Source organism: Macadamia integrifolia, chromosome 5 (genome assembly GCF_013358625.1).
Source record: "Macadamia integrifolia cultivar HAES 741 chromosome 5, SCU_Mint_v3, whole genome shotgun sequence".
Classification (NCBI taxonomy): Eukaryota; Viridiplantae; Streptophyta; class Magnoliopsida; order Proteales; family Proteaceae; genus Macadamia; species Macadamia integrifolia.
Window position 1 is genome coordinate 34,861,144 of NC_056561.1, and position 22,365 is coordinate 34,883,508.

Consider the following 22,365-nt stretch of genomic DNA (forward strand, 5'->3'; position numbering starts at 1 on the left):
ATAAAGTGTGTTGAAACCTGATTCTTTTATATTTTCTTGTTGCCAAATACTTCCTTAACCCAATTATTATGATATAAGATATTAGAATCGGATTGATAGAATTAAATCAAAATCAGTCGAGGATGATTCCAATTCTAGACGATTCAAACCTATTGATTTGATTTGTTTTTTCCAAAGTTTAAGCCAATTCCAACTGAATTTGAATCAAATCAATGGATGTCCATTCCGTTTCTAATTGCTTCCTCAAACCTTGTGATATAGGCATAACCTCCCACCCAGAAATAAAGGAACTCCTGATGCTTGCTTGTATGGTTTATACCAGGGTTTTAAAGCTTGGAGTTGGCATCTGAACCGGTCAGTACCAATTTTCAATTCGAATCGATCAAAACCAGTAAAAATTGGAATGAATCAATTGGATCGGTCAGTACCGATTCTGATGTGAATCGGCTAATTCACCGATTTTTGAAAACCCTGATTAATACGGTGGATAATTCAAACCGGCTCCAACACGACTCTGAGTGTCCATGGCAGACACAGGAAGCGCCACCAGCGCACGTTAGTAAAGTTCCCTTGGTTTGACATAGATTTGTCTCTAAGCAATTCATCAAAGCAGTTAGGTGTTGGCGGCAACTGCAGAAGAAAGAGGTACGAGTTCAGCATGGGTGTTCAGGGGCTTTGGGAGCTTTTAGCACCCGTTGGTCGTCGCGTATCAGTCGAAACCCTCGGCGGCAAGAAGCTCGCCATCGGTATTTCCCCTCTCAAGAACTCTTAACCTCTAACCTTATCATCTCTGCGCTCTCAGTTTCACAATTCCTTATCTGAATTTGTTACTCTTATTCGCAGATGCGAGCATTTGGATGATACAGTTCATGAAGGCGATGCGAGACGACAAGGGAGAGATGATGAGGAATGCTCATCTCCTGGGGTTCTTTCGCCGCATTTGCAAGCTCCTTTACCTCCGCACCAAGCCTGTCTTCGTATTTGATGGGGGTACACCTGCTCTTAAGCGCCGCACAGTCATTGCCCGTCGTCGTCAGCGAGAGAATGCTCAGGCTAAGATCCGGAAAACCGCTGAGAAGTTGCTTCTTAATCACGTATATTTTGTTCCTTTCGTTTAGGGCATTCAAATTGGAAGCTTCTGTTACAAATTCCTTTTCCTCTCATACTCCACTCCTCGTACTGCTTTGCTCTTTTATTCTGTGGTATATCCACCATGTAATCTTATTTAGTTGAACACTCCTCTCTCTCAATAGCTGAAGGCAATGAGACTGAAAGAATTAGCGGCAGATATTGAGAACCAGAAGCAGAATCTGGAGCATGATCCTAAGGGTAAAAAGGTTGTATCAGATGCTGAGGACATGACACAGTCAAGTTCTAAAATAAATGATGCCGTCGCTGAGGCCAAAAATCAAGAAATGTTGGATGAGTTGTAAGCTCCCTATCATCCTATAGCAACGGTCTGTGCTTTCCTTGGTTGCTTTTGTGATTTGTTTTGATGAGTCAATTTAGGTTAGCGGCATCCCTTGCAGCAGAGGAAGATGGAAGTCTCTCTGGAAATGCATCAACGTCTTTTGGTGGCATTCCCTCCGAGGAAAATGATGGTGATGATGATGAGGAAATGATTCTTGTACGTGTTTTCTTGTAAATCTTGCTCATACTTTTCCCCACAATGGTATTTGCTTACGTTTTAGATGTTATTGCTTTATACAGCAGCATACATGCAAAATATGCTGGTTTTTCTGATCATATGTATTGAATTGGTAACTATCCATTATTTGAAAAACAGAACAGGTAAAAAGAAAATAATGTTGTGAAGCAGCATACAAGAATTGATGAAGAAAACCAATATCTGGTTGTTTCAAGTTCCTCTGCACCTAGTTTACAACCGTAGAACTATTAGAGCATGAATGTTGGGTGCTGGAAAAATATCCTGTCTCTTTCTCTCCTGTCTCATACAAATGGCATAATGAATTTCTATTTTGGTTAGTATTACATATTACGTAATAAAAATAGTTATCTAGCTGAAAGAAGATCAATCATACAATTGTTAATTATCTAGAGTTATTTTAATCAGCATTTGATCCATGTCTGCCAACTGTTGATTTTGAGTGTTAACTGCTTGCCTTTTAAATGTTGTTTCTAACTAATCCTTTCAAACTTTATAATTTAGCCTATAACTAGAAACATTAGAAACAAAGGCCTTTAACAATAGAACATCAAAACAGATACTATTCTTGATGGATGAGGTTATCCACTACAACATTGATTGAGGAAACCGACATGGAGATAAGACTACATTACTTTTGATGTATGAGGTTATCCACCACAACATTGATTGACCTTGGCAACCGACATGGACATAGACTACATTAATCTTGCTACATGAGATAAGAACGTGGACTAGGGATAAAAAAAAACCCTAAACAAGCCTGCAAGTAACAGATGCTAAGGGAAAAAAAGAAACTTTCAACCCAGTCAACGAATTCATTGCAGGGATTAAGGGGAAAAAAATTTCCTACAAAAGGAAGTATGATCGGCCCGAAATATGGGTCGAGACCCAAGTACTATAAGGAAAGATCAAATCCCTTGGATTTCATGGATTGTAATTTGACCAGATTGGAATTTTGGTATAAATTCTGTTACAACCGCTTAACCTAAAAGCTCGAGCTGTTAAAGGGCTACAACAATATATATCAACACACAACAACACCTCTCTGCATGTGCAGAGACCCCCCTCCCACACACGTGGCTATGAACGTAACACCATCACGTAGTGGCACCATCACGTGGCACCAAGGGGCACAACAGCACATAACACAAACCCTCCCTCAGCAATGTTACAGGCGCTTATCCTAAATGCTTGAGCTGTTAACTAAGTGCCACAGCAATGTATATCTACGCAAAACAACAAATCCATGTGGCAAAATTGGGGCTTAGATGAAGCCAATAAAATTTTAGAATAATGAGTGATGTAAAATTAAATAAAAAATAATGCATATGCACTTGTGATGACTGTAGAGGAATTGGGATGAAATTCAAAGTATATTTGAACACTAAGAACTGAAATTCTAGACTGAAACTTGATTCCAACCTGAAAATCCAACCTCAGACCAGATTGTTTGGCATATTTGCTGATAGAATTCCCCTGCTATACACCTCAATGAATTAGAAAATTTTGCTAAAAGCAACTCAGGAATAGGACACTAGAAATGAGAGTAGGGAGAAAAGCCAAGCATTATTGCTGACATAACTCAATTTCATATACTAATGGCCACTGTTAACATCTCATAAGTACACTAAACTTTCTGTGATTCAACTGAATTAGATAAATAACCAAGGGTAGTTTTTAACCAATGCCTAACAGCCATATGGAAGCCTATTCCAAGAGGAAACAGCTATACTGGACTCTATAAACAGATAACAAACAACTTATTTTTACCTATATTATATTATTCTAACCTGTTGGGATAAGGCTGAGTTGTTATTGTTGTATTATATTATTCTAATCCATTGCGGTGATTATGATGAATCTATTGCAAATTATTTACATAGATCAAGTAGTATGGTATATTGTTTGGTTTTGTTTTTAATCCTTACAAGTAATAAAATCAGTCGTCTTTGCCTATTCCCTTCTCCCCCCCCCCACCACCCCGCCAAAAAAATAAATATATATATATATATATAAAATAAAAAAGAAAAAAGGACATTATTGTATATATATATATATATATATATAAATGAAAAGAAAAAAGGACATTATTGGACAAACTTGAGCTTGATTAGACCCTCTGCTCTCTTTGGTGTATTAGCACCTGCATTTCTAGCATATCAAATTTGTGAATGACAGAACTACAGTTGCTTTATGATTTCTTCTACTTAATTGATGTAAAGACATGGTTGTTTATGGACTGTGTAGCCAGTAATGCATGGAAGTATTGATCCATCTATCTTGGCCGTGCTGCCTCCATCTATGCAACTTGATCTGCTAGTTCAGGTATGCATTCCATTGGATATTGGTGACTTCTGGTTTTGTTGTTCTTTGCCTTTTTTGTTCCTTTCTAATACAGTGAGCTTTTGTTTCTAGATGAGAGAGAATTTGATTGCAGAAAACCGACAGAAGTATCAAAAAGCCAAAAAGGTAAATTCTTATGTTTAAATATCTGAAGAAATATAATATTTCCTTAATGATGTTTGAATCTCGGTCATGAATTTTACTTCCAAGCTCTCTCATGCTGGAAATTGGATTAGATGCATATATGTTGGTTTTGGTTGATCTTATGAGGAAAATTAATTTAAGTGACAATGGTTTGAGCCCTATGGAAGGAGAATTATGGGGAAATTGCAAGATTAATGATTCCAATATAAACTTAACAACTTAGCCAAGAATGATGACATTTCCAATGATTCAGTTATGCATCCAAGGTCAAAGTAGCCTAATGCAGGACACTACCCCAGCAATTTATAACCCCAAACAATACAAATAGGACCAGGAAACAAAGAAATAAGACCTTCAAATAAACCCCCAAGGATACAATACCCATATAGGAGCAAAACCAGCCCAAAACATAACCCGATAGGAGAGAGAAAGACCTACTATAGAGCTAGAGAGAGAGAGGTGCGGCCAGGTCTGTAGGAGTCCGATTGAGCTGCACTCTTGGGCGTATACAAAAACCCCCAAAGTTGAGAGGATTCTGACGGCTGGTTGTGAAGTTACAAGCTTTCTTGATTTTCTGACCTAGGAGAAATAATCGCAGGCTTCAGGAGAGAGAATCAAATCTGGTTTGTAACTTGGACAGATATGAACTTATGAATATTCACAACAATCGTATACTTCAACAGCAGTGACTTTAGGATAAAATAGAAAGCTTTAACCAAGAAGAAAGGGAAAAGTGGGGGAGGAGCGGCTGTCTCGGCCCGGGCTTCTCACCCACAGCTATCCCGGCTGTTCTAAGCAATTGACTACAATTATTCTTTATTCAAATCTCCCATTATGAGTACATAGGCTCCTCTATTTATAGAGTGCAGAATAGCAATCAAACTACTACTAGGAGCTAGTTTTCCAATAGGACTAGACATTGCTATTTCAACTAGGAGCGAGTTTCCCAATAGGACTAGACACTCCTACTACAACTAGGAATTCAAAATTGGACTAGGAATAATAAACCTATGTGGAAAACAAATAGAGTCCTAAGACAATTTGGACTTGACATACCACTTACTCAACTCGATGGGCCCAATGGCCCACTAATTAATTAAAACAACTACTACTTATTCCCCTAGCCGATGGGCCCAATTGGCCCTTATTTGTACTTAGCCACTCAGGTGGACCAAATAGGGGTTCGGCTGGCTTCTTGGCTGGACCTTAGCCACTTAGGTGGACTAAGGCTAGACCCTTCTTCCTCTCATATTTCCTTCCATAATGTGGATCTACATCATAGCCTCAAGGTGGAGTCTCCTCCTAAGGATTCCCTTACATTTGGAACTTAATTTTGAACTCCCCCCATCATAGGAGAGAAGAGAGCTGGTTTGGGGTCTTAATTTGGAGCTTGACTATGAGCTCCAAAATCCTGGCCTTGAGCTTGTGACTAAGGAATGTTTTTGGTCTCATTTGAAGAACCGATGAACAATCTAAGAATGTGACCATGCTACTCTACCTCTTCCGGCAGACATGTTGGCCGTTACACGTTTCGCTTTGATTTTTTTTTGTACACTATGCTACTTTTTCTTCCTTTTACAGTGTATATATAGGACCTTGTTTTATCATGTGGTGATGGCAGTGGAGACATGAACCTGTCTTCCCCCATTGGTAAGGCTTGATTAGGTAGCCTGTCTGGTTATTTATTTAACATGTTGCATATTCAGTATAGATTCATGTTGTTAATGCCACACGTGTTTTTAACCTCTACTGCTATTCTTCCTCCCTGTTTTATTACTCCTGCCATTGGATTTCACTAAATGATCTCCTGGCCCAGGAAATCTGTGTTAGTTCTTGCCTGGCCCTTCTCCACTGCAATCATGGTTGGAGTGGCTTCAGGTTAATGTTATGGCCAGATAGGTTGAGTTTAGATTAGTTAGAAACTGTATTGAGGCACAGCCCTTTGGCCATCTCCTTTATAATGTGATGCAGTTGCACGATGGACTTCGGAAAGAAATATCTTTTGATTTGATTTTCTATTGTTTTAGAATTAATTTCTTTTTAAATTAGCTAGCTTCTAATTTTAGAATAGTTTCCATTAATTGTTTGATTTTTCCTTTATATTAGTGATGTAATAGAGAAGAACTCAGTTTTGAGATTTTGAAGTTATTTTGAAGAATTGAAGTTTTTGAAAAAAATTGAATGTTTTTCTTGGCTGAATATGGACTGCCGTGACCCCCATCTCTCTCGTTTCTGATTTTTCTCTCCTCTTTTTTTCTTTTTCCCTTCTTATCTTCTCCTTCTTCTTGCTGGTTTTCTCTTTCCTACCCTCTATTCTCTGTTCACGACCTCATCACTGGGCTTTGTTCCTCTTCTCTGCCGGGGTGATTTCAGAAAACAAAAGAGGGTTTGCCGGAACTCCTCCGACAGAGTTCTATTTGCATTCCAGTTCTAGCCGAAGGAGAAGCTCCTGCCTGCGATCCATACCCTTGTCCATTGCTCTCAAAAGAACCCAGTAATCACAAGAGTTGAAGTCAGTTGCAGACCATACCTGCAACTATCGCTGGTTCCAAGATTCAGACTTTATATTCCAAGTATATGCTTGAATCTTTGAACTGTACTGGTTGGGATTGATCCAGCAGGCTTGGGCGACATTAAATCTGGAATTTCAGAACTGTTGAGGCTTGATTTCTGTTTGCTGAAGATGGATTCTTCAAGTTCCACTGGTTTCTGGTTCTCACAACAGGGAGAAGAAGACTGAAAATCGTGGGCTGCTGTTTAGGTCTTTTAAAACCCTGGTTTGACCGTACTACCCTCAATTTTATTTCCTTATTATCTCTTGTCCTATTTTCTCCCTGGTTCCTAAATTACCCTTTTACTAGCATATTGTAGCTTGGCCTTTAGTTCCATCTAATTACAAGTCTGCCACTCCCTTCTAAAGTTCTATTTGTTTACAAAACTGCCACCTTCATTGGAAACTTCAGCTTAATTACAATTATGCCATTTAGTTGAAGCTTTATTTCAATACAATTGTTATTGGGTGTTGCCTTTGTTTTATTGAGTGTTTAAGTGGGCCCTAAGTGATCCGATTCTGACTTTTGGAACCTGGATCCGCATCATAATGTGTGCCTGATTATGTACAAGGTTTGATGCTTCCCCCCAATCCCCCCCCCCTTCTGTTTTCTTAGCAAATTGAAAATAGATGCTCTTCCCATTCTCTTTAGCATTACTTTGGTTTCTTGTCAATAAAGTAGTGACACAAAGGGATTATTGAGATGAACGTCAATAAAAAAAAATGCAATAATAACGTTTATAAGTAGGGTGAGCATGCCCAGACTAAGTAAGATTAAACAACTGAAAGTTAACTGAGCATGGGAAACAGTGGTAATGTTTTGTGTGAAATGATTACAATATTGTTGCTACAGTTTATTGTTCTCTATATTGGAACATCCAAATAGGTTGATAACTTTGGACTAGGACGAGCTGATCAAATTGTTAATTTCATATGTCCAGGCCCCTGCAAAATTTTCTCAGCTACAGATTCAGGCTTATCTCAAAACAGTGGCTTTCCGTCGAGAAATAGATGAAGTGCAGAAATCTGCTGCTGGAAGGGGAGTTGGTGGGGTTCAGACATCTCGGATAGCTTCTGAAGCCAATAGAGAATTCATATTTTCATCATCATTCACTGGGGACAAACAGTGAGTGAAATAATTTCAAGCTTGGCTTGATATGTTTATGTTGTGTCTATTTTTTTTTCTTTTTTCAGTCAGTAATATCAAAATTTATTGAAAAGATGGTAAATTACCATTGGTAATAAATTTAATAGTCAGTCATTTTTCACAAGATCACAAAGGTCAACAGGGAATTCTGATGGGTATAAAATAGTTTCAGTTAATCCCAATCGCATAGCAGCTATGAATTCAGCTGGTTGATTCATTTCATGCCAAACACAGTGGAACTGACTCCATGACAATCTTTCTACTAGATGCAAAATGGCACTCTTCAGATGCTGTACTGCCCCATGGCCCTTTCACTCTTCTCTCCAGGATGTCAATAGCTAAGTTAGAATCTGACTGATATGATAGCTAACTTTAGAATGTTCTTTTCTGTGCACAACCAAAACTCTATAAATGGAAGGCAACTCCATGCACACAACTGACCTATCAGTTCCAGTAACAACGTAAGCAAATATGGGGGCTCCAGCTTCATGATACAGTAGCACTTGACTGGCTTTGGCAACCCAGAGCCCCAGTCTAACCTGGGGTGGGTCCAACAAGGGTTGTAAGTAGTTTGGGTCCAACAAGGCTTGCAAGTAGTTTAGTTTAATATTATGTCTTTTATTTTCTTATGTTTGCTTTGGGTAGGATACGTAGGAGATAGATAGAGTTTGGTTCATGGCTCGAGGTCTCGCTGAGATCTCACTAAACTCTCGTTTTTTGGATTTGGCGAGTTGAGACCATAGAGGATACTAGAAAATGACAATATCTTGCTCGAAATCTCGGTTTCTCGCCAAGATTTCGCTTCATTTCTCAGTTTTGACTTGAATCACATGATATTTTAATTCCCATTTCGACAAGATTTCTCACCCTTCTTGCTAGATCTCGCCTGTCTTCCCTGTTGTGAGTCATCCATGTATAACAAATCTTTTTGATGTCTTCTAATTCCTTATGCTTATTTAAGTTGTTTTATATTTTTACTTGAATTATGTGTTCTAAAAGTTCTAGATATTGTGTGGAATAGCCTAAGGTAGAGTTCACCCATGCCATAAACTACCAACCTAGGGTCTGAAGTCAAAGTACCATTTTGGGTTTGATTTTTAAAAACCTAATGTTTCAAATGTGTTTAGAAGGCCTAAATTAGGCTAGATGGCAAATTTTAGGGGCTAACTTGGCCATATGACCACCGAAACCCATCTCGAGTTTTTTCGAGTTGTCCTTCCCAAAATACATGGTTTCCCTGAAATCTCACCGAGATCTCGGTTTTTGGCCTGGGCAAAACCGATACCTCGAACCATGGTTTGGTTACAAGTTGTTTCAGTTTTAGACTCTAAGTTTGGTTTTCTGTTTAAATACTTGTATGTACCCATGATGCAGATTAATCACCAAAATAGGCTTTTTTTTTAGGAATAAGCCTAGGGTTGGGTTGGGTCTTCAGTCCATGTGGTTTGGAGTGTATTGGGCCACTTTTAGGAGTCTAAAAAAGGGGCTCTAAGATTGAGTATGAGATTACTAGTTAGTTTCCTTTTTAGACCTATAAAAGTGGTCTATCACTCTCAAAACACATGGGATCAAATGCTCAACATGTATGGAACCAAACCCTAGGCTTATTCCTAATAAAACAAGCCTTTTTTGGTGATTAATCTGCTCTGATACCACTTGATGTAGACTAGAATAGGGAGTCTAACCAAGTCTCAACTGCAGGAACTTTTAATTAAAGAACAACCAATAATCACCAAGGTAGGACAGCAATACAACAGATCAGAATTAAGGAAGAAAACAGATCTTTGTAAATCAGAGTTTCGAAACCCAGAAGCTGGAACATATGAGATCAGACGATACACCAAATAATTGGGTTAACCAGCAGTAGGAATAGAATCCTAACAGTCCACAAACAATAACTCCACAGAAACAGAGGAGGACAGAACCAGATCTATCAATTTCAGTGGGCCGAATCTGAACTAACCAGAATCGGCCAGAATAGGGAGATCTTTGATAACTCAGCAACCTGAGCTCAGAAGGGCCTCAACTCTGGATCAAATTCCCCTTTGTATGGGTAGAACCTTAGGTTAAAATCTCAGCCAAAACTGACCGAGGGATAGGCCTGGGTAGAAATTGAAGTTTCTTCACAGGAATGCCTATCGCTGGACAGAACTGAGAATAAGGACTGATATAAATACCTGTAACAGTAGGGCAGTAGTAGAGTCTTGAAGAAGAAAGGAAAAGAACACTTGAAGAAGAAAAAGAACACTTGAAAGGAATCTCTTGGGCTTCACACGCAAAGAGTCAATTGGATCAAACACCAATTCCATCAGCCTTGATCAAACACAAGAAAACTCTTCATGAAGAAGATAATAGCAACAACCATAATTTTTTTATCAAAATCATCTCAGCTTTAGGAGCTTCCTTTTCTTTATTTATAATGTTGATGGAGGAGGGAATTACAAAATAGAAGGTTCCTCAAAAAGGAAACCAAATATTCTCCTAATACAATAGTTACTAAAAACTGAAATTAGAAACTAGTTGAAAAAGGAAACTAACTACTAATGACTTGACTCCTAAGGAAACAAATATAACTCAAATCAAACCCAACTAAAAATGAAACTAATGAAAATGGAAACTAACTAGTAAACCTCTTAGAGCCCCTCTTTTAGACCCTTAAAAGTGGCCGAATACACTCCAAACCACATGAACTGAAGGCCCAACACATATACAATCCAACCCTAGGCTTATTCCTAATAAAACAAGCCTATTTTGGTTATCAACCCAATGTTGGACAAGGTGATTTTGAATAAGAAACTGAATTGGGTTTTTTCTTTGAGTGAGTGTGAATTGTGCTTCCCCTTCCCCTACAGAGTTTTTTTTCTTGGATTTTCCCTTCTCCTACCTGGCCATCCACCACCTCGTCACGAACCAAGGCCCCATAAGAAGTTCTTCTCCTATAGAAGGGACCAATCATATTGTAATGCAGCTGTACGCGTAGGAGTAAAAATCCAAGAATAAACCTTTGGGACTTGGGAGACCCATATAACTTGTATCCCCCATTTCTCTATTAGGAACATGATCCTAGAGTTCTGAATACCAGAAATGGTAAGGGATGCACACCTAAAGAGAACTTCTTCCTTAATGGCTGAAAGGATCTGGGGATAAGTTCTTGTTGTACTCCAAAATAATTGGAAATTATGCTCTTGCCATAGCTGGTGAAACAAAGTCCAAGTTGCCAACTACCCCAGTAGAATCATTTCCACCAAATTCATACCACATTCAGGTGGCTTCATCAATAATTTTTTGCAGTTGCCTTCTGGACTGGGAGAAAAGCTTTAAGACACCTCCCCAAACATCAGAGGTGAACTAACAATCAAAGAATAAATGGTCCTGGCTTTCAATCCCAGCCCAACATAAACAACAAAAGGGGACTAACACCCATATTACTTCGGATCAGCTCGTCTTTTGTAGGCTAGGCATCCCTAATTACTCTCCAAGTAGTGACTGATTTTATTGGAACATTATCAGAAAACCAGATTTCATCTGCCCATTCCACTTGAGCAACCTTGTGTCGAATCATCTCCCAATCTGATTTGGTTGAAAAAATACTAGATTTATTCCCTTTCCAAATCACCATCATATCAGGAACAGAAAAATGGAGTTTATTAATAATTGGGATTTGGGAAGCTGCTTCCAATTCTCAATTAAGTCCAGGGACACAGAGGGACTAGGACAACAATAACCATCACATAAAACATCTTGCACTGTTGCCATTCTATCATATCTTGCATCATACTGAATCTGATCCCCAAACTTGCCTGCAGGATGCCACTTGTCAAGCCATAATCTTCTAGACTAGTCCCCAATAAGATGTTGCACATTGGTTCAACCCAATCTCTATATTCCAGAAGTTTCCTCCACACCCATGAGCATTTCTGGAGTGGTTTCAATTTCTAAAATAGAATCCTTTTTCAAGTTTCTGTGATAACTGAATTTGTGCTAAATATATCTTTCTGCATACTTCATTTGATTGATCAGATACTTCTTTAATTGTATAAATCAGAACACTTACATCTGCTGGAGTTGAGAAAAATGGAGACATGGAACATCAGACACCGAGAACAGAAGCTGTTTCTTCAGATTTTGTGAATCATATTTCATCTGCTTCTAAGGGTAATTCTGCAACTGGATCTACAACAAATGAATCAAGAGGGGATCTCCATGACGACGTTGAGACGTACCTTGATGACAGTGGTCGTGTTCGGGTTAGCAGGGTAAGAGCCATGGGAATTCGTATGACCCGAGATTTGCAACGGAATTTGGATTTGATGAAAGAGATTGAGCAGGAGAAGACGAAGGAAAAGATTTTTACAAACATGGAGGCTATCTCCAATGAGCAAGTGGTGGGTGTTCAACATGACTCTTCAAATGATGGGAAAAATGGAACCATAAGCATAAATGATGGAATGGATTCATTGGTGCAAGGAGAGAGCCCTCTGACTAATGAACAATCTGTTCTTGGAAACAAGGCTCCAATGGTGATATCATTCTTTGAAGATGACAATGGGAACAAGTGTGCTGAGGATGATGTAGATAATCTTTTTGCTAGTTTAGTAGCAGGAGATTCTGTCATCCCTTCTGCTAAAGTTGTTCCTTCAGAAAAACATCCAAGTGCTGATTCGGAGTGTTCCTGGGAGGAAGGAAGCATTGAAGAAACCAATTGCAGTTTTAGTAATGACGCTAAGGAGGAAGCTAAACAAACTTTGACATATGATGACATCAGTGACGAGGCTGAGGTGGACTGGGAGGAAGGAGTTTCTGATGTTCCAGAATTGGCTTCTCCGCAGAAAATGGCTGTTTCAAAAGGTTCTTTGGAAGAAGCAGCTGCTTTTGAAGAAGCAATAAGGATAAGCCTGGAGGACTTCACGGCAGAGAAATCTATCAATGTGTCTGCTGGAACAAGTGATACTGAAATTTCCAGACAAGTTGTTAGTCAGAGTACAAGTAATAAATTTTTCCCTCAAACTTTTGCTCTTGAAAAGGATTGCTCTGATACACGTAACTTGCCCTTAGAAGATAATTTTCAACAAAATCCATCATCATGTGAAGATGTGGATGATCTAGAAAGGCTAAATAATGCGGGCATAAGGGATATGTTACACATTGTTGAGTCTCCAAATATGCAATTGAAGTCATCCAGCGGATTAGAAGTTAAAACTGATGGGAAGGAAGTGGTGACAGATCAATCACAACTGGTTTCTGATGTCGGGCGTTTGAGTGAAGAAACGGTTGAAGATAGGAATGTTTGCGTTGACGCACATAGTACTCATCAGGTTACTTCCAAGGAACCAAATGAGGATCAATTGAACAGTAAAACATCTGATGCTAATGTGGTTGATGCTTCCGAAAATGAATCTGAAGCCATACCTTCATTTGTGTCATGTGAGACAACTGACAATGCCATTTCTCAGGCAAGATATTCTATAAAAGAAATAGCAACTGACACTGCCATGGATCACAACCTAGTTGCAGAAAAAGATTATGGTGTTCTTTCTGAGGAAAGAGAGCAGTGTAGAGATGCAATTGAGGACAAGATGGAGGCTTCAAAGACTGCTTTAGATCAGGAACTGCTACATCTGAGACAGGAACGTATCAATCTAGGAGATGAGCAGAGAAAGCTTGAACGTAATGCTGAGTCTGTTAGTAGCGAAATGTTTGCAGAATGTCAGGTGCACATTCAAACTTCGATAATATTATTCTATTTTAATAGGACATGTGCCTTGGAATTTATGCCCTCTTCACTTTTTTTCATCTCATCAATATCTTCCATTGCTGTATTGGCTGGTGCACGGTATTGGTTCAGTCAATCACGACCTGAAATTAAACTACAAAATAGATCGTTTCTTTCCTGATATCCTTTCATATACTGAAAAGTGAAATTGATACCAGAAGTTATCATTGCAGGTATCCTTTCTCTGTTCCTGATATTGTAGATCCATCCATATTCAGCCATTTTTTTAACATCCATCCATAAATAGTTATATTTTGAAAGTAGTGAAGTTGAATGTCAACTCCTGTCCCCACTGTGTAGTATTCTTGCTTCACTTAGGTCATTGTGTCTCTGATGTTCCCATTTCTTACTTCGCTCTCTAGCATTGCTTTTTTTTGCTTTTGCTTTTCACTCTAATAACTTGATGCAGTTTCTTTCAACATGATAGTCCTGTTATTTTTGTATAGGGTGGTATTCCCAGATTTTGCCTGCTAAACAATATTGAATTTGCTTGATTCATTCAAATTAGAAGGAAAAGGGACGAATACATAAAAAAAACAATTGTTATAGCTGCTTATAGAGTTCAACGACAAAAAAAAACAAACTCAGCCTTATCCTAACTTAATGGGGTCGGCTACATGGATCCTTGCCCTCAAATAGGCTCTATATGAGGTCATACTTGAGACAAGACCTAGATTATGCATGTCATTCCGCACTTCTCCTATGGGCATTTTAGCATGCCACTAGCTCTTTTAACTCTTTCAATCAGAACCAGATCACTCTTCCCTTACTGAGGCGTTCTCAGGCCTCCGTTGAACATGGCCATACCACCTCAAACGACATTCTTGAAGCTTGTTATTGATCGAGGCAACTGCCGCAACTCCCAAATCATTTCTAATACATTCAGTCCTTACTTTATCCTTCCTAGTTTTGCCGCATATTCTTCTAAACATCCTCATCTCTGCTACACATAGCTTCTTTGTATGACACTTGCTAATTTCCCAACATTCCGCCCCATACATCATAGCCGGTCGTACAGCAGTCCTATAGAACTTTCCCCCAAGATTTAAAGGCATAAGTTGGTCACACAGTACTCCGGTCACACCTTTCCACTTCTTCCATCCTACTTTAAATCTCTGTGAAATATCATTACCTTCTTTATATATGGTCTGCCCCACATATTTAAAATAGTCACTTTGCGGTATCTCTCTCTCCCCCCTCAATTTTCACCATGTCATTATATATCATATTGCGACTAAAATTGCACCTCATATACTGCGTCTTCAATCTATTAATCTTAAAGCCTCTTGTTTTCAGGATTGATCTCTATAGCTCTAACTTAGTGTTAATCCTTACGTTTGTCTCCCACCAAAACAATCTCATCGGCGAAGAGAAGGAATTTCTTATTTTGGTTCTCTTAAGTTTATGGTTTTTGGTATAGAGATAAGTAGAAATTGGCATATAAAGAACTGGTTTAGTAGTAGTATGCTGGGCTTCACTTAATGTGTTGTCATTTTTTGCTAACTATCTAGGAACTCAGACACGGCTCCACATGATGATGTTCTAGGCCTAACTTTGATATTTATGCTCTCTCTCTTTCTGATTATCAGGAGCTGCTACAAATGTTTGGCTTACCATATATCATTGCACCTATGGAAGCAGAAGCTCAATGTGCATATATGGAACGTTCCAACCTTGTGGATGGTGTAGTAACTGATGACTCCGATGTTTTACTGTTTGGGGCACGAAACGTTTTCAAGAATATATTTGATGATCGTAAATATGTTGAAACATACTTCATGAAGGTATAAGTCTTGCAGTGCACGTTATTTTTATTCGTTTTTCTTGTCTTAATGGATTGTATTCTGTCCAAAGATCAATTTTCAAGTAATTTTTGTTATTATTATTTCTTAAACATGTATCACTTTTGGTATACTCTTTTTTTTATTGGTTTCCCCCAGTGATCTGTAAGAGTCCTTAAATTTCTGAATGCCTAGGTGGCTTCTGTCTATAAACACTCTTCCTGGAACGTTGTTTCCTTTATCCATTTGCTGACTTAATTCTTGGCCATTTCCAGCAGCTACTCTTTCACCCTGAAAGGAATTGTTTCCTTTTATTTTTCCAGAAGTATTGGGCCACAGTAATTTGCTTTCATGTATTTGATCCTTGGTCTCACAGGACATTGAGAGTGAGCTTGGGTTGAGTAGAGATAAATTGATTCGCATGGCACTGCTTCTTGGGAGTGACTACACTGAGGGAATTAGGTAATTTTAAGAAATTTGATCACTGGGTTCTATGATTGCATGAGAACATGAATCTTTTGAATTTGATTTTGCACAGATTCATCTTTCCCCATCTAGGTCAAGTTCATATATTTAGGAAACCATATCTTGAGGTTCATTGCTATCTTAATTGTTTGTTGAGATTTTTTTATTGACACTCCTCAAGGTGTCAAATAATTTGTACTCTTTTTCCCTTTTAGTATAGCATTTTTTTTTTCCTTTTTTTTAAATAAGGGTAAATCCTATCATTTCAGATGCGTACTCGAAAAATATGCAAAGACAATGGCATAATGATAAGTCACTTTCAAACTATTTTGGGAATTTTTTTTTTTTCCATCTTAAATAGATTTTGAGAATAAGACAAGAGGCAATCGAAAGAATGTTACAAGTTTAAAATACACCTATAGAGGTGTCATTTAGAAAATACCTTGTTTGTTTGTTTATTTATTTTATTTGTTTCTTCATTGGCAGCAACAGAAGTCTGGCATTTCTATCTACTATGTAGAGCATTATAATAACTTTTCTACCCCTCGATAGCAAACAGTTACTAACGAGCTTGTTTTGTTTGTAACTTTATTTATGTATGTTTATATATAGTGGAATTGGCATTGTCAATGCTATTGAAGTTGCACATGCATTCCCTGAGGAAGACGGCCTCCAGAAATTTAGGGAATGGCTAGAGTCTCCAGATCCATCCATCTTGGGAAAACTTAATGTTCATACTGGATCTACCCCAAGGAAGAGGTCATCCAAAGTGAATAACAATAATTTGGATTGCCTACAAGACTCTGTAGGAGGATCTACATCTGATGGAAGTGTCTCAAAAAGCCATGACAATAATCAATCCATGGATGACAATCACACCATAAAGAAAATTTTCATGGATAAGCATGTAAGTGCAGAGTTTCCTGCTTTAGTCTTTTCCTTCAAGGTTTACATTTGATGGAAATGTTTCCAGTTGTCTGGATGACAGTCAATCAATTGATAAACCCTCAAAATATAAACAGATCTTTGTATATGGATCGACCTTTTCTTTGTCATTATGAAATGGATCAGTTAAGACGTTTTTATAAATTCCTTTACCGTCTTATTTGGGATATGCAGAGAAATGTAAGCAAGAATTGGAATATCCCTTCATCGTTTCCAAGTGAGGCTGTTATTTCTGCGTATGCCTCTCCACAAGTGGACAAGTCGACTGAACCTTTCTCCTGGGGGAAGCCAGATCTGTTTGTTCTTCGCAAGTGAGTTTTATTCTAATTCTCTTATTAATTTGCATCAATTTTTAAAGTTTAGCTACAGCCTACAGCTCTCCTGAACTTCTAGTATTATGTATGTAGTTGACATTTATTAACTTTTAATGCCTTGGGCTGTGTTTGGCTATCAAGAGAGTGAAAGAATGTGTAAAAGTGGAGTGCATGGAAGTGAAGTGATGTGGAAGAAGACATTTTCCCACATTGATGTTTGGTTGTGTAAGAAAGTGCAAGAAAATGAGTTGGGCCCCACCTCTTTTTAAGGTTTTACGCCAAATGTGACCATTTTGGTCAGATTCTTCCACATATCTATTTGGGAGAAGAGAAAGTGGGTGGGAAAAGGACAATGCTGTCACTTTTTCGGTGAAACCACAGAAAGAAAGTGTTTGAAGTAAGAAGTGAAATTTTCACATGCTTACCCACACTTGCTACATGATTTAATGGGGCACTGTAGCTAGATGCATTAAATGTTTAGAAGTTTATTGGGAAGGTTAGATGCTTCCTTTCTTTAGTTCTGCTCATGCATGTCAGGAGCAAATTCTTCTCAGGTGCAGTACTTGGATGTATGGATTGATTTCAATAAGTTAGAAAATATTCTAAATACGATGTGTATATGTTGGTGGGACCTCGGCGCAGCGGTAAGGTTGCTCTGTTGTGACCTAGTGGTCGCAGGTTCGAGTTAAGAAACAGCTCTCCTTGAAGCGGGTAAGGCTGTGTACATTATGACCCTCCCAGACCCTGCAGTGGCAGGAGCCTCGTGCACTTGGTACGCTGGCCTTTTTTTTTTTTGGCTCATGGTTCCTGTCCTAGAGGATATGGTAATACGTTTCTTCTTCTGGTCATATACCATTATAGTGGATGAATCACTACTGAATAACATCTAGAATGTGACAGTTGTGGATCCATCATTCATTGCTTACATATGCTGCTATCTCGTGTCTCCTCTCTGCACTTACTTTTGGCCTAGGTACATATGCATGGTCATTATATGTATATGATATTGGCCTGGACCTCCTTGACTGGTCTATTAGTTATTCCGACAGTTCTTCTGCGTCCTGTTGAATTTTGATGTGAATGTCTGGAAAGCTGCTCTGTTCTATAATTTCGTTGGAAATGAATCCAGCACCAATGGGTCTCTTACAGAAGTGCTTCACTCAAAGTTCCTTTAACAACTATGAGCATTAGTTTGACTTTTTAACTATACTCGTATATATGCAGATTATGCTCGGAGAAGTTTGGTTGGAGTAACCAAAAGGCAGATGAATTATTGGTGCCTGTTCTGAAGGAATACAGCAAACATGAGGTCTGGCACTTTGCATTTCTTTCTTCTTACCTTCCGGAGAATCTGGCAGCATGACACATGTTATTTTAATGCCCATCCAACATCCACATGATATACGTCCTGCTCCAAAAATCATTACTTTTAATTCAATTGCTTGTCCTGCCTGCCTTTCTTTACATTAATTGTTGTCAACAGTTGTCATCAAAACTGAGCTCATTAATGCCTTATCAGAAGTACTTGGTGTTGCAACATGAATCCAGGTCTGCCATTTTACTCTATTAGCTCGAGCCAATGAATTTTTGAGACCTAAGCTGTCCATATAAAACTCAACTCAATTAAGTTGTCCAAACTCCATATAAATTACATCATCAATGCCCTATATGAGCTACAGATCTCCCAGCTATTGTTTACCAACCAGGTTCATTCAGTGCACCCATTGTGCCATTCATTCATTTATTGTCCTTTATGACATGCTTGAGAAATAGAGCCCACAGTTCCCTACCTATAACAGTTTTTGTTTTATGTGACTGCGATACAGACTCAGCTGCGATTGGAAGCATTTTACTCATTCAATGAACGATTTGCAAAGATTCGTAGCAAGAGAATTAAGAAGGCTGTAAAAGGGATAACAGGAAACCAAGCCTCAGGCTTCGTGGATGATCTTCCAGAAGAATCTTCCAAAGCTGCAAAGAAAAGAAGGGTAGATCCCAGGGGTCCCAATGAGAATGAACCAGTGAACTCCTTATACCAAAGGAATGATACTGTTACTGGAGATGATGACAATGTTTCAGAAAATTCTACTAAGAAGCAGTCAGAGAAGAAAGGGATTGGGAGTGAACCTGAGCAGTCTGCAGTAGGGCATCCGGATCTAGCTATTTGGGAGGAAAGTAGGCAGAAAAATGAGGAACGATTGAGGAGGGATGGCAGAGGAAGAGGAAGAGGAAAAGGAAGAGGAGGCCGAGGAATGGGACAAGGAAAGAGAAAAGCAAGCCCTGCCTTTGTATTGACTGAAAGTAGCCCTAGTGATAGTAGTAATGATGAGCAGGAGGTCCAAGGTGAAGATACAGGAAGGTTGACTTCTGTGCGCAGGGTAAGTTTGAAGCTTTTTGCTTGTACAAATCTTTGTGTCCTATGTGGTAAGCTCACCAAAAACAATATAGGCTTTGAGATGCTCACCTATGAATTGTCAGTGTTCTGATTGTAGAATGTTTGTCCCATAAAAGAAACAGTGGTTTGGGTGTATATGACCATTATGTACATACGTCCACCTGGTTGGTGGTTCTCTTTCTTCTGCTCCATATGGAAGAGAAGGCACCTGCATAGGCATGTACCCTATGTTATCATCATGCCCTCTTTGGAATGTATTTTCTTTACAGCTAGGATTGTAGATTCTGCTCTAAGATATATACTGTTGCATTCCCTTTTTCCTCCCCCCACCCCTTTACTGCAAAGTTTATAGCTTTTGGTTGAATGTGTTTCCTGTACCGTCTTCGTTTCAGTTCTCCAACCTTTTTTGACCTAATCTATCTCTCTGCTTTCCTGCATTCTCCAGTCAACTCGCTCACGTAAACATGTAAAGTATGCAAGTAAGGACCCAGACGACAGTGAGTCATCAGACCAAAGCAATGAAAAAGGAAGGGATGATGGGGCAGTGGACCAGGAACCAGAGCATGACAAGGATATGCCGGGACATGCTGTTGAAGATTCCTGTGAAGATAACCATTATATTGGTGGTTGCGATCGATCACTCAATAATGATTTGTGTAAAGACTATCTTGAAGTGGGGGGTGGATTTTGTGAAGATGAAGGAGAGCACAAAGCTGATCCACTTCAGCAGGTTTCATGTCAACCAATTTCAAAACCTGGCAATGGAGATCTTTCCCTTGATGGATTCTCTAAAGACTATCTTGAAGTGGGGGGTGGATTTTGTGAAGATGAAGGTGAGCAGGACGCTGATCCACTTCAGCAGGTTTCATGTCAACCGAAAACAGGTGACGGGTTTTGCATGGACAAAGCTGAGTTGGACGATGATCAAACTCATTCTGTGTCCAGCCCACCCAGAGTTCATGACATACATTTAGATGATACTTCTGGTATTAGAGGTAGCAATGATCCAAGTGAGCAGGAACTACCAAAAGAAGATTCTGGTCCAACCTCCACCACAGGTTTACGTTGTATGCCTTTCTTGAGAAGAAAGCGGAGGAAGACCTAGAAAATGTGAAATTGGAAATGATCCTGTTAGAAATGTGTATATTTGGGAATCTATAGGAATATTTTTGTATAGTAGAAATTCCCATCCCTTCACAATTGTGGACTAGATTGTTTTTATTTTTGGGTAAATTAAAGAGATATATACATGTCTGAAAAAATTACGATAAGGTATCTCACTCTCACGTTTGAAATATTTTGTTTGGAGATTTTTTTTTTACACAGCTCAAAACTGGGAAAATTTTTTATTTTGCCCATTACCTATTCTCCCACCCCTTTCCCTGCTCTCCACCATTGTGTCTATTTACCCTGCGCCCCCATGCCCTTGTTTCCAGCCTGCCCCTAGCCCGGCTGATTGCTCCATGTAAGCCCAACCCTCTGCGACTCCCACCCTTCCTCTTTACCTCGTCTGTCCCCAGTAAGTAAAAAAAGAAATTATAAACCCTTGCTCTTCAATCTCAATTGATGAATAATCACCAAATTTTTGATTAGATATTTGCCAAACAAGGCATTGCTTGCATCAAAGCTGAAGGTCTTAATATGTCATGTTGGAAAGTTGTACTGGTTCAAATATTAAAATGTGATTAGAACCTTGGGTCCCTGATATACAAGAATTCGGAATTCATCATGACTATGTCCAGAGAACCATGATTATACTATTGTATTTATGCTTTTAGACTCCTCCTGAAAGTGGAATATGCTCCTCATTTCATATCAATGGCCTCTTTCTCTATGCAATTTTTTGTGGGTTTTGACTCTTGCCCATAATCTACATGTATATGATATCAAAGATAGCTTTGGAATCTGACATAGCTTTTGTCCAGTTTAATACCCGGAAGCTTTTGAAATTATTTACCAAAACCTCAATTATTTTCCAAGGTAGGGGTGTCAAAAGTTGGTCCACACTCAACCTGAATCTAATAATTGAAGCCTGTGATTGGCTCTATTGATTATTAAATGTGGTGGGTTCAAGCAGGATTATCCTTCAAATACTATGATTTTTTTCTTTTCTCTTCTTTTTCCCGAGAGGGGTCTTCTGGGATCCGACATTCTACTCATAGGATACCAACCAATTACACTAACAGTTGTTCACTTTGGTTTCGCTAGAAATGTTTTGCCTTTATTCTTGCTTGTCCACGGGCGCTACCAATACATGATGGTCCTCTCTTTCTACTAGTGACTATGGCGATCTAAAACTGTGATCATTAAAGAAGTTTTGTGCATGTCCTATGAGAACGAATAGCAGAGGGAGCTAGTGTTGATACATCGTTCATGGACATTTAATTTCCCCCATCCTCCTACCTACAAAGACACCTTTGGATTCTTTAATTTTCTCATAGCATCAATGATTCTCCATTTGAATCATAGAGACTTGGCTGCCGAATCAAAAGGCAAATCTGAAACCTAAAGCTAGAGCTTCCAAAGATGGTTAGAAAAATGGATTTAAACACGATAGCCTTTTTGGTAGCATAAACAAATGCTTTCAAACCTTTGATAGAACTCATGGGTTTTTCTTGAGCTCTGGTCTAGCCCGGGTCCAAGCTATATTTTAGTAGGCTTACCTAGGCATGAGTGCCTCTGACCCAAACGCCACCCCTGAAGACCCCCGATGCCCTAGCTTTGAGGGTTTGATATAATATGGCCGAGAAGGTTTGGGAAAGAGAACATTAATGGAAGAGAAATGCTGGCCTCTAAATGGGCACAACATATAAAAATTTTAGGCTATATTTGGAAATC

The 22,365-nt window shown here is 38.9% G+C and overlaps 1 protein-coding gene across 2 annotated transcripts; it reads left to right on the forward strand.

The window, feature by feature from the left end:
* The first annotated feature begins 593 nt into the window (after window positions 1–593).
* LOC122079590 (DNA repair protein UVH3) lies at window positions 594–20,798 on the forward strand. 2 transcript variants are annotated; one of them, XM_042646177.1, is made up of 15 exons: window positions 594–746; window positions 844–1,094; window positions 1,254–1,429; window positions 1,510–1,627; window positions 3,917–3,994; window positions 4,085–4,138; window positions 7,649–7,833; window positions 11,900–13,565; window positions 15,217–15,411; window positions 15,785–15,870; window positions 16,486–16,780; window positions 16,993–17,129; window positions 18,357–18,441; window positions 18,959–19,510; window positions 19,973–20,798. In XM_042646177.1, exons 1-15 carry the CDS (start codon window positions 659–661, stop codon window positions 20,630–20,632), a joined length of 4,626 nt encoding a protein of 1,541 aa, XP_042502111.1. In that variant the 5' UTR covers window positions 594–658; the 3' UTR covers window positions 20,633–20,798. The 2 variants fall into 2 exon arrangements, with proteins under 2 accessions (XP_042502111.1, XP_042502113.1); XM_042646179.1 differs by lacking the exon at window positions 594–746 and having other exon boundaries at window positions 954–1,094; window positions 1,530–1,627.
* The last annotated feature ends 1,567 nt before the right edge of the window (window positions 20,799–22,365 follow it).

Bases quoted from the DNA above. Each gene is read 5' to 3' on its own strand.
- LOC122079590 (XM_042646177.1), top strand. From the start codon at position 659: ATGGGTGTTCAGGGGCTTTGGGAGCTTTTAGCACCCGTTGGTCGTCGC. The intron at 1,095-1,253 runs GTATATTTTGTT...CTCTCTCAATAG, and splicing joins AGAAGTTGCTTCTTAATCAC to CTGAAGGCAATGAGACTGAA. The intron at 1,430-1,509 runs GTAAGCTCCCTA...GAGTCAATTTAG, and splicing joins CAAGAAATGTTGGATGAGTT to GTTAGCGGCATCCCTTGCAG.